This window comes from Limulus polyphemus, unplaced genomic scaffold (assembly GCF_000517525.1).
Source record: "Limulus polyphemus unplaced genomic scaffold, Limulus_polyphemus-2.1.2 Scaffold7152, whole genome shotgun sequence".
NCBI classification, from domain to species: domain Eukaryota; kingdom Metazoa; phylum Arthropoda; class Merostomata; order Xiphosura; family Limulidae; genus Limulus; species Limulus polyphemus.
Window position 1 is genome coordinate 15,229 of NW_013672762.1, and position 12,338 is coordinate 27,566.

The window sequence follows — 12,338 nt, forward strand, 5'->3', positions numbered from 1 at the left end:
CACCTTCACTGGTGTGAATATTTCCAGTTATAATCTCAAAATATTCACACCAGTGAAGGTGCCTAACTGTTCAATCATTGAATTCTAATAGTTACAAGTATTTTTTTTGTTTTGTTTTTTATGACACTGAACACTCTTAGTAAAATTATGGTGTTAAATTAGCTACACTGTTTATTATCTTCATTTTTAACTTCTGACCTGTGTAAGTAACTTGATAATATAATCAATGTAGAAATTTCAGGATATAAGTAACGTTTTGGTTTCATGCTCTAATTGGTTAAAAAACTTCAAGCTTATATCCCCTACATATTATGTATAGAAATACATTAATAACAAATTCTTCCAAAGTTCTAAGCAGAGATTACAGTTTATCTTTGTGATTTGTAAAAATGTGTTTCTGAAACTTGGCCTTTTAAACAGCAACTTTATTGGACATCTCCTATATATAAATACAAACACCCTGACAGTTTTTGTTTCTAAGATAATAGAGTATTTATGTATCTTCTATTTAGGTGCTGGGAATAGAAACTGAAGATGATGTTTTTAGCCTTGTTTCTCACTTTAGTGTTTTGACTCAAGCAACAAGTAAAAAGAAATATTTCAAAAACTTGAAAACACAGGATGTTCTTCTGGCTGTTAGAAACTATATGGCTGATTTTTGGTCAAGAAGGTAAGGACTGTGAAATAAGGAATTTAGACAAGTTAATGTTATAGCTACTAAAACACATGTAAGGTTACTATTGCTAGTACCATGTTTAACTTAATGTTGTAGCTACTAAAACACATGTAAGGTTACTGTTGTCATTATCATGGTTAACTTAATGTTGTAGCTAAGATTACTGTAGTTAGTACCATGGTTAACTTAATATTGTAGCTACTAAAACACATGTAAGGTTACTGTTGTCATTATCATGGTTAACTTAATGTTGTAGCTACTAAAACACACGTAAGGTTACTGTTGTCTTATCATGGTTAACTTAATGTTGTAGCTAAGATTACTGTAGTTAGTACCATGGTTAACTTAATGTTGTAGCTACTAAAAGAGATATAAGGAACTGTTCTTCTTCCACCATGGTTAATGTTGTAACTGCTGGATGATGAAAAGAGTAGAGTTTCGTATCATTGTAATTTTATTTTATTAGAACTACTAAAAGTGCTGTTTAATAATTATGCAAACATTCATTCTGATCTGGTATCTCCTTTCACAAGATTAGCTATTCCATTCAGTGCTGCCCTCTCTATGTGAACTTTTTTAACACATGCCACAATTCCTCTGCTCCCCCTCCTATTGGAATGTAGTGATTCCAACATGTCTCTCATACAAATCATCAAGTGTCACTTCTCCATCAATGTAGTGCGACAACGTAGTCACATAGTGCATGTGAATCTCTCAATACTCTTTCATCTAACTATCACTTCTCATTTAGCAGCACTTGTATTTGGATGTTTGTCAGTCTTTACAGTTTCATGTTTGTATATAGTATACTCACGAAGTGGTCTTCACTTATTATAACCTTTAGATTCTTTGGAGTTTGAAATTTGCCTTCATTTATCCCAGCTTATTCCAGTCACATTCCGGAGCTAATGTTACCACTTAGTGGGTCAAGCCTACGACTAGCGTTAACTCAGAGGCCGCAAGTGCAAGCGACCTGGTGTGTTTTTATCAGTGTTTATTCTCGAGAAAAATGAAGGCTAAAAAGGTTGACCCTTTTCTTTGATTCTAGCCCACAATTCCTCCTATAGAAGCCGACCTTGTTCGGGTGGACGGAGATCTTGATAGCCTTTTTCTACCACCGGATTTCAAGTGTTTGGTTCTTCATTTCCATTATGTAGTCTCCATTCCCAATACAGAGATTCTATGTTCTTTTCACACGTTTATAATGGATTTCATTCACGTTACTCCACAGACAGTTTCCGCTTTATTTCATCAATAGCTTGATTGTCTAATGTCTGGACTATGGTCGAACCTTGCTTCGTGGTCGTTAATAACCCGTGAATTTGGGCCCACATAGATGTCTCCCAGTATTGTGCCTATTTATTGTTCAGTTTCCTTTACATTCTTAGGTTATCCTTTGTTTTGTACTGTTCGATTAGGCTTAACTAGTTTTCGTTCTTTTCTATTTCACTGTAGTTCTAGTTTAGATTTCCTTATTATTTCTGTTCACTATCTTGTTTGATTTGGCGTCATTACTGTATCATTTATCGGTTTACCCATGGTTTTACTGACGGGTTAATATCTACTCATGTTCCAGTTTTTCTTCACCACTACATCATACAGGATTCATTCCCTACAATGTTTTCTTCCCATTTTAATATGTTAACTAATTAATTTTTTCTTTATAGTTTATCCTTTTACTGATTCTTTATGATTATTACCACTCATTTCATTTAGTTTATAATTTATCCTTACCATTCATTATTTATTGGTTTTATGGACAGGTTCATATCTCCCACGGTTCCAGATGTTTCTTCAATTCAAATCATAATGGATGCATTCCCTACACTATTTTATTCCCGTTTTTCACTATGTTGACTATTTCGTTTTGTTTTTCTTTATAGTTTATATTTTTTTACAGTTACTTTCGTTTATAATCTATTAATTTATCCTTAATACTAGTAATTTAAATTCATGTGTTGGTCCCTGGGAGCTGGGGTCTGCTGTATCTGCTTCCACTATTGCTCACCTTCCTCATCTAATGGCTGAACCCATTTTCCAATGCCCTAAAATTGTCAGTTCTCCCTGACCTTATCATGGAATGCCTTCCATATTTCTGTTGCAGTATCTGCTAGACCTACTTTACACATTTTCAGACACGATTTGCAGAATATTATCTTCACGTTTTCTGTACTGTTCCTTTTGTCTTTTTGGAGTTTGGGTACTTACAAGCCTTACCTTCTATGTACTTTCAATTTTAACTTTGTATAACTTCAAGCAGATTTCTTCCAGGATTTGTCATTCTTTTTTCCCCTATCATTTCTCATACTTTTAATGTTTCATGTTTCCCTTTATTCGGTGTTCTGTTTACATTTCAGGTTTGTCGAAGGATACCTCTTCTTTCTTCCCTCCATGTTGGGGTTTTTGCCATCTTCAGTTCATTCTCACCTCACATGGCTTCTTTGTTTTTGAGTTATTATCGGGTGTGACACTACTGTTTGTTTTCCTTTCTATTATAAATAGAGTTTTATAGTGTGTTCGATTTCTTCTCTTGTCCCCTTTTTGGGATGTTGCTCCTATGGGTGGCACCTGTTCACACTTCCTCTCTTTTCACTTATTATATCTGCTCTTTGGGGCCCCCATGCACAATATTCACATTCCTAAATGTAATATTCTGGGTGCTCTCGCTCAGATTCCAGTTTGTTTTTCTTCTCCCAACACATTCTATCTATCAGAGTAGTCTCTCGATTCTCTTGTTTTCCAGTGGCTTTGTCTTCCATGGGATTCTCCCCACATAGATCCCTTTACTTCATCTCATAACCACCCATTACTTCTATTTGATATCTGGTACCTCCTCCCCTAGCTATGGCTGTTAATGCCTTCAGGTGGGATTGGTCCCACAGGTTCCTGTATGTTCATCTCCCCATCCTTTTAGTTCTGTGGGTGACTTCCCTCATCCCTACCATTCTGTGTTGGGTCATTCTGATTGCTCTTTAATGGCCAGCTCCAAGTTTTTACCTCCACTGCCTCTTCCTTTGTCTCCTGCCCTTCTTTGTTTACCGGTACTCTTTCTGGACATTCACCTTCATGCTTGGTTCTTATTCAGTCCTCGGCAGGGAGATCGTGTTTATACCTGTAGGTAGCTTTCTTTCAGCTTGTTCCATTTGCTCTTCTTTAGTGGATGTTTATTGGCATAAATGGAAAATGCTCTGCAGTTAATCTACGAGTCAGAGATTTCCCACAGATTGAACCCGTGTCTCAGGTGGCAGAGTTTCTTCCCTGGTTTTTCAACTGTGGATCTTCTGTTTCCTCAATCTTGGGTTTTCAGGCAGCCTCATCCCATACCTTCATTTTTTTTCTTGAATACCTACCATTCCAACCTGGGATATTGATGTGATCCTTTATTCCCTCACTTTACCTTTGTTTGCATCACTTTCTTCGTGTTCCATGTTTCAACTTCCCATCAAACATAATTCCTTCTCCTCTATTCATGTGTACATCGTAGATTGGATTTGTTTCCCTTGATGTCTCTTGTACATTTCCCCACTCCTTTATCCATATCTTTGCTTCCTACCCAAGACATGGATGGCTAGGGGAGGTAACTCCTCCTTTTTCCTAATTCCCTTCCTTTCCATTTCCCATCTTTATCCTCCTATGTACGGTCTGTGCTCTTCATTGTTCTATTGCCCATATGGCTTCTTTTCGTGGTGCCCACTCCTGTCTTTTTATTTCTAGGCAGTTTTCTTCAAGTCAAGATCTTTCTGCTTCCACCCTCACCAATTGTGTTTGGCTTTTGATCCCATTGGCTTACGCCCCTTTGTCATCTTCCTCCCAGACTTTGTTTCAGGTGTCTTCTCATCAGATTTGACATCCTTACCTTTTCCCTAGCATCTCGTCTTAATTGGCCATTGGGGGAACTCTTACACTTGGGCATGAGGACTACACCATATCATGGTTTCTTCGTCGTTGAGTTTTCATCTACCACCTGTGACCATTTTTCATACTTTGGTGTGACTCTAACTGGGTAAGTTTCTATTCATTATTTCTTTCCTTTCAGGGGCCCTTGCTTCATTATTCATTATTTGGATCCTGCTTCATTGGGAGCAATGCCTAACCAGATATCCTTCACTTGAAATCTGTACTGTACAGCCATGTTGAATTACACTCTCTTTCATGGCTTTGCAATGCTTACTGGTGAGATGGGGTGTTCCACAAAATTGCCTGAAGGTGAATAATCTCACAGTGTTTTTGCTTCATTAACATGCCCATTCTTGACCACATCACTCATGAAATGTGGGGGGTAAAGCACAAGAGGATAGTTGCCTATCCCTGTCATGCCTTGATTGAATAAATTGGTATGGTATGCTTTTCAATATAGGGTTTCATGGTCACCCATTGCACTGTCTCCAGTGGTGACGTTCTTCCAGACTCTCCACTATGTATTCACCCTCTTTTCTTCTAGTGGAGTGTGGGAGTCCTTAGCACTTTCCATTTCCAAGCTGCTGGGGTGGTTGACCTTGAAGACACCTAAATGGGTTCTACAAAAAGATGGCTAAAACCATTCAGTTGAAAGTGGGGTGGTGGTGTTCTGCTGATGTAGATGAGATGTGGCCTCCATAGAAGTTGAGCCACCACCTTGCTGGATGATATGGGCTCCTGATACCATTTACTCAACCACTAGAGTTGAGCTGTCAAAAATGCTGTTCACCCTTTCATTTGGGAGCCCTCATCCTACCGCCGCATGGATGTCAGTACCCTGTGACCTAGTGTTGGATTTAGAGTGAACCAATCAACATAAGTCCTCACACATCCTCCCTCGATCAAACTCTGTGTTGTGGGTCACAGCTGAGGAAGGTGGTTTTGTTTCGGGTCTGTTCCTTTGGCATCCCTCGACATATCTTATCCTAAGATGTTCTGGTTTTGGGAATGGTTCCGGTTCATTTCACTGTTGTGGGAGTTGAGTTCTTTTATATAGACATCCTTTGGATACTGGATGTTGGGTTCCCAGGTCAATCTATCAGATGCTACTACATGTGCCGTGTTCAGGTGTTGGAGTGGTTATTGATTCCCTCCGATCTCTCAAAGTTAAAGTGAAGGCGGTATGATCCTCATCCTACACCTGTATGGCTGTCTGTTCCCAGTGGTGAGGGTTTTGGACATAGTTGACATACCCATACAGTTCATCATGCCCTAACTGCTCTACATCTAGGGGTAAATTCATTGTTTACCCACTTTTGATTGACCTCTATATCATATGATTCAGCTCACTATCCAGCCAGAGTTCTTTCCCACTTGGATGTGCTCCTCTACATCCATCTCACATGTATTTCATGTATGGACGAAGAGTATACCTGGTTCAGAAGTGGTGAGGGTTCCCCTCATCAGATATTTGGGTCTGATTCTCTCATTTCCAGCGGTTTCCTTCAAATGCTTTTGAAGGGTACGTCTGTTCTTCCCTCGCACTGGTCCAACCTCCTATTCAATGTGGGATTCTAGCTAATCTTATGAGCAGAGGGAATTACTGGATCAGAAATTATAATTTTCCTATACTGAAAATGTATTTCCAATAGGTAATTCCCTCCGCTCACACTTCCCACCCTTCCTCCCCACTGAAAACTGGTGCTTCCATCTTTTACCAAACTTGAAGTGTTAGTTTGGTGGAAGAGTATAGAGGGAGTTACATGACTATGTCATACTCCATTGATGGAGAAGTGATGAATGATGACTTGCATGAGAGACATGTTGGAATCACTAGATTCCAATAGGGGGGAGCAGAAAGTTTGTGGCATGCATTAAAAAAAAAGCTCGCATATAGAGGGCAACCCTGAATGGGAATAGCTAATCTTGCGAAAGGGGGGAATTACTTATCAGGAAAACATTTTCATTATAGGAAAATTATAACACTCCTGTAATACTTTGAATTGTAACTATGTATGTATGTTGTCCTAAGATTTTAGCTTTATTTCTGTTGGTTCAAAAAACTATTTTTTAGTAATCTTCATTCAGCTCCCAAAAAGTCAGTTTCTAATCCATTGGGCTTTACATATGATGCCATCTACTGGAATAAGTTCCTTGATGTAACCTCCCAAAGTCAGCAGCATTTGTGGGAAGCCTTACAACAGGGATTAGATAAGTATTAGTAGGTATCAATCATATTAATATTTGAGTCTCTTCACCAAAGTTACTGTTAATAACAATTATTCTATTTTAATTGTTTATTAACACAGTAAAACATATATATATATATATGAATTGTTTTCATGTATATTACATTTAGAATATTATATTTCGTCATAGAGATTGGATATTTTGTCGTATGTGCCTATATTCAATGTTCATGCAATAGAAGACAATATGAATGCTATATGACATAAGCATTGTATCATAGCAGATTTTGTGTAAACATGGTGAAACAAAAAATATTATTGTTGTGAAACATATAAAACAGCTGTTCTGATATAAAAGTTACACAAAAAATATTTTCCTAACACTATGAAAGATCAAAGGAAAACATAGAACAGAAAAACAAGAAAATTTAACAAGTTTTTTTGAGTGACCCAGAAAGGCTTCCGTAAACACCACCACATCACTGTAGTCAGCCAAAGTTCAAGGATTCTTAGTCATCACCAGTTTATTGTATCTTGGTCTGAACTTTATTGTCACTCCAGAAATCATACCTTTCTCAGTATTTGCTGCTGGTAGAGAAAAGCTGCATAAAGCTTTCCAGAAAAACAATCTTGAACAATAAGGCTTCCAAATGTTATGATGTTCCGGGTAACTCAGTAATGATATAAATTCAGAAGGCTTTAAAACTCCTGAAGAATTACATGTCGTTCTTCTGGATTATAAAGGAAGTTCTGTTGTTGTATTAGACAAAAAGGACTATTATAAAAAACTGCAAAACCTGACTGAAACCACCAATATAAGACAGGTTAACAGGATTATATTAGACAAAAAGGACTATTATAAGAAACTGCAAGACCTGACTGAAACCACCAATATAAGACAAGTTAACAGGATTATATTAGACAAAAAGGACTATTATAAGAAACTGCAAGACCTGACTGAAACCACCAATATAAGACAAGTTAACAGGATTATATTAGACAAAAAGGACTATTATAAGAAACTGCAAGACCTGACTGAAACCACCAATATAAGACAAGTTAACAGGATTATAAATCATATGCTGAAAAACAAGATCTCCTCAGAGGATGCCCACACATACAGAACAGCAGGAGCCAGTTCTGTTTAACATCCAAAGTCATTATATATATATAAAACAAAATGTTAATTTAAACAACCTCTAGACTGTTTAACATCCAAAGTCATTATATATACATAAAACAAAATGTTAATTTAAACAACCTCTAGACTGTTTAACATCCAAAGTCATTATATATATATATAAAACAAAAATGTTAATTTAAACAACCTCTAGACTGTTTAACATCCAAAGTCATTATATATACATAAAACAAAATGTTAGTTTAAACAACCTCTAGACTGTTTAACATCCAAAGTCATTATATATACATAAAACAAAATGTTAATTTAAACAACCTCTATACTGTTTAACATCCAAAGTCATTATACATATAAAACAAAATGTTAATTTAAACAACCTCTAGACTGTTTAACATCCAAAGTCATTATATATACATAAAACAAAATGTTAATGTGGATTATCTTATATAGAAAAAAAAAACAGAAAAATAAAATGAGTAATGAAGCCCAACTTTTCTGCCATTACCGAATACCTTTTGTACACAGATCACAGCATAGAATGGCACAAAATAAAGATAGCTAACAAGAAAACAATACAAAATACACATTAAGTGAGAATCCCTACACTCAAGAGACTCAAGAACAGAGGTGAGCAATATATAATTTAAACTAATCAAAAATCAGTGAATCACAAGCTATGTTCACAAAATCTACCAACCAATCAGGAACTCAAACACTCAAGATAATAACATATAAGAATTTTCCCTAATGGAGGCCCTTTAAAATGAAAACACAACAGTGTCTATAAAACGGGGGACCTGAAGATGATACACAAAAATGTATTTGAACATTTTCTCGTACAAAGGAACTTTCCAAGTTTTCTGTTATAACTTATCTATGATGCTTTCTTATCTGTAATTGAGATAAGAGGTTTTTGGATTATCTCTGGACTGTTATATCACAGTTTTCTAATGCCCTTCACACAAATTATGATCCAAAATAGCCTAATCCTAACTGTTGTTGATGAAATCCTGACCAATTACATTTTCTCTCAGTTAGTTAACAACAACTGGAGACCATAGTTGTTATCATACTTTTGGTGGATACTGATGACAGATGTCTTTGGACAATTGGTCAAAGAAATGGATTCTTATAACAATGGTCCTCTTTACTTGTACACACCATGATACTTGTTCTTATTTAGTATTTTCTTAATTTGTAGACTAACCAAACATTTGCTTCAGAAATCAAATGATCAATCTATTTTGCATATACAATTATTATTATTATTGGTTATATGTGGTTAACTTACTGACAAGTAGTGTAAAATGTATTATAGTGGTTGCTTGTGAGTGGCTACTCACTCTAAGATAATTTACTATGTCTCATCTTCCAAATTTTCTCATAATTTTTAACCAGTGGTAGACATTAATTGGCTCCTCCAATACACCTCCAAGTTTGACCATTAATTCATCCTTAGTGGTCAGGATTAATTTCTCAGTAAGTCATTTTGATCATTACTTCCTCCATATCTTCCTGTAATCTTCACCTTGATTTTTTTCTGGATAGTCAATATCCAACCAGGATATTATCTGTTAGATATAGCTGTTTTGTGTTTATGGCCTTTGCCTGGATGTTAAACATATAAATATGATTTGTTTTATGGTTAAGTAAACCAAGTTGCATCAATACCATGTAAATACCATTGTTGCCATGTAGTCTCGTGGTAACATAGTCTTATGCAATCTTCATAAGTCAACTATTATTCCATAACTTCATCTGGATTGACATTTCTGCTTCATGGGTACTTTATCAAGCTACCAGTGAGTGGTTTTGTATGCATCTCTGGAAGAACCACTCTGAATGTGCAGATTTTCTCCACTGCTTGTTATGGACAGCTGTACATGACAACCCCCTATTATCATCAGGTTTGATAGCTGTTCATCTGTCCTAAATGTCATCAGAAAATAAGGCCATACCACTTAATTGGTTTACCATAATTGATGTTCTACAAACTTCTCAGCTAGAACATTGAACATTATATTTCATAGCATATGCTGTGACTGTAATTTGATGGTTAATGTTCCATCACCTTGTTAATTCAACTTATAGCATCCATTGGTTTCTTTCTACTGAGGAAGAGTACCAGCCATATTCAGATACATTTTTTTTCAAGAGTAAGTCAAAGAGTTACTGTCTCAATTTCTTTTGCTTTAGCCAGTTCTTTTTTTTTTCTGACATGTGATTGATGAAACTTGGACCAGTTTTCAGTTTCTTTTTTGACACCAGTAGAACAGTGTCTTCTTTTAATATGGGGTGACTTTATGATGAGATGTTTGTTACTAACTGAAAACTGGTTATTTGTTACTTAGCATCTTTTATCAACAATCTTGTTTGCTTAAATCTTTTGACATGTTTAGCATATTTAATAATGAAATACACTCTCAAGAGCTACTTCAAACTTACTTCTTAGGGAATAATATTTGAGTGGTTATTAGACTTTTACTGGTGCTGTTTAACTGAGATACAGGGAAAAGTATTCGAACTTTGTGGATGTTTGATTCCTATTACTCAAGGCCAAAAGAAAACACATTTATACTTTACATAAATTTTACTCCTGATTTTTAATCTCTCCACTGAGTGAAGGATGAATTATCAACTAAAAGTAGCTACACAGTTAAGTTACTGACTTCAAAGTCTTTGAGTAACTGCTTTAGTTTGTTATAAAAACTCATTCCAGCAATTAACATATTTCAACAGCAGTGAAAACACATATGGAAACTATATGACATCAGTCTCACTTCACATGTGATGAATTCAAATTTGATGACGAGGAACCCACTTTGAGACTAATAATGCTTGGAGACGGCTTGAATGGATTATTTGTTGATGATGATGATGACAAAGTATTGTCGAAACGTTGTACATTTGCTGTTATGTTAAACTTATATTAAAGTTTTTTTCATTACCCATTCAAGCCGTCTCCAGCCATTATTAGTCTCAAAGTGGGTTCCTCGTCATCGAACATCTCTTCAGAGCTTAACAGAATGGCGTTTGATCTGAAAAAAACCAGTGAAAGTTCCGAAACATATCTGTTACTATTATGTGAAATTAAAGGTAGAAAAGAACAAAAAAATCTTAATAAATACAAAGTAGTCTTACCAGTATGTGACATTTACTAAGCAACAGGGAAGAAAATCCCAAAGAGAACACCAGTTAAATCATAATGTGTCAGGTTGTGATTCTAAGATAATGTGTGGTCCCAGCTTGATATCTGTCTCTGCCTGTCAAGTATTGTTAACATACAACCTCATCTTGAGTGCTAGGCAAGAACTTTTTTTTAACTACCTGCCATCGAAATTCAACGAGATTTGTTCTGTTTTACTATTAAATACATACTTACTTTAATCTTTCAGTATTTAACTTGGAATATTTAAGTTTGGAAGACTTCTATTATCTTGTACACTAATATTTTCAATGACTTTACTATAAGGCCTGGGATGGTCTAGGGGTTAGGGTATTCGATTCGAAATCTGTGGGTTACGGGTTCAAATCCATCATAGAACATGCTCGCCCTTTCATAGGACGTTATAATGTGACGGTCAATATAAACTTTAGTTGGTAAAGAGTAGTCAAACAGTTGGCGATGGATAGTGTTGAGTAGCTGCTTTCCCTCTCGTCTATCACTTCTAAGTTAGGAATGGTTAGCGCAGATTATCCTCGACGTAGCTTTGTGTGAAATTCAACAAACAAGTCTTTTAATGTATTAAAGTTTATATTTTTCTCAATAGTTGTCACGATTTTCCCTGATGAGCGAAAAGCAGTTGTACAGCTCGTACAATTGTAGGTCGCACAACTTGGCATTTTGTTAGAATGAAAAACACACGTCATTAGCTCCAGAGAATCAGACAGATCATGGTGTCGAAGCACGATCTAGTATTATAGAATATCTATGGAAGCAATAGCGTAACCATTCTATAAGACCCACTAAATTCTAATTTTTTCATAAGTTTTATTTAGAAGTGCTCCTCAAAGTTCTTCACAAGTCAGCACCTACGATATCAACACAAACGAAGGCGTGATGTATTAAGGATGAAGGTTCCGGCCATTACGACAATTTTTCCATCTAGAAAACTTATCCTAATTAATGTACATCAGTTAAACACGCATGTGGATTAGATAAAGGTTCTACACCTCTTCTACCCTAATCTACATCAGTTGGACCCGCATGTGGATTAGATAAAGGTACTACACCTCTTCTAGCCTAATCTACATCAGTTGTACACGCATGTGGATTAGGTAAAGGTACTACACCTCTTCTATCCTTACTAATCTACATCAGTTGGACACGCATGTGGATTAGATAAAGGTACTACACCTCTTCTAGCCTAATCTACATCAGTTGGACACGCATGTGGATTAGATAAAGGTACTACACCTCTTCTAGCCTAATCTA

The 12,338-nt window shown here is 36.1% G+C and overlaps 1 protein-coding gene across 1 annotated transcript in view; it reads left to right on the forward strand.

Moving 5' to 3' along the window:
* Positions 1-12,338, forward strand: part of LOC111089717 (dynein regulatory complex protein 1-like) — a gene marked incomplete at its 5' end in the record, with an annotated part of 27,831 nt that overhangs the window by 12,609 nt on the left and 2,884 nt on the right. The window contains 2 exons of the mRNA XM_022402693.1: positions 513-670; positions 6,648-6,794. Coding sequence (XP_022258401.1) covers positions 513-670; positions 6,648-6,794 — 305 coding nt within the window. The remainder of the gene's footprint in view (positions 1-512; positions 671-6,647; positions 6,795-12,338) is intronic.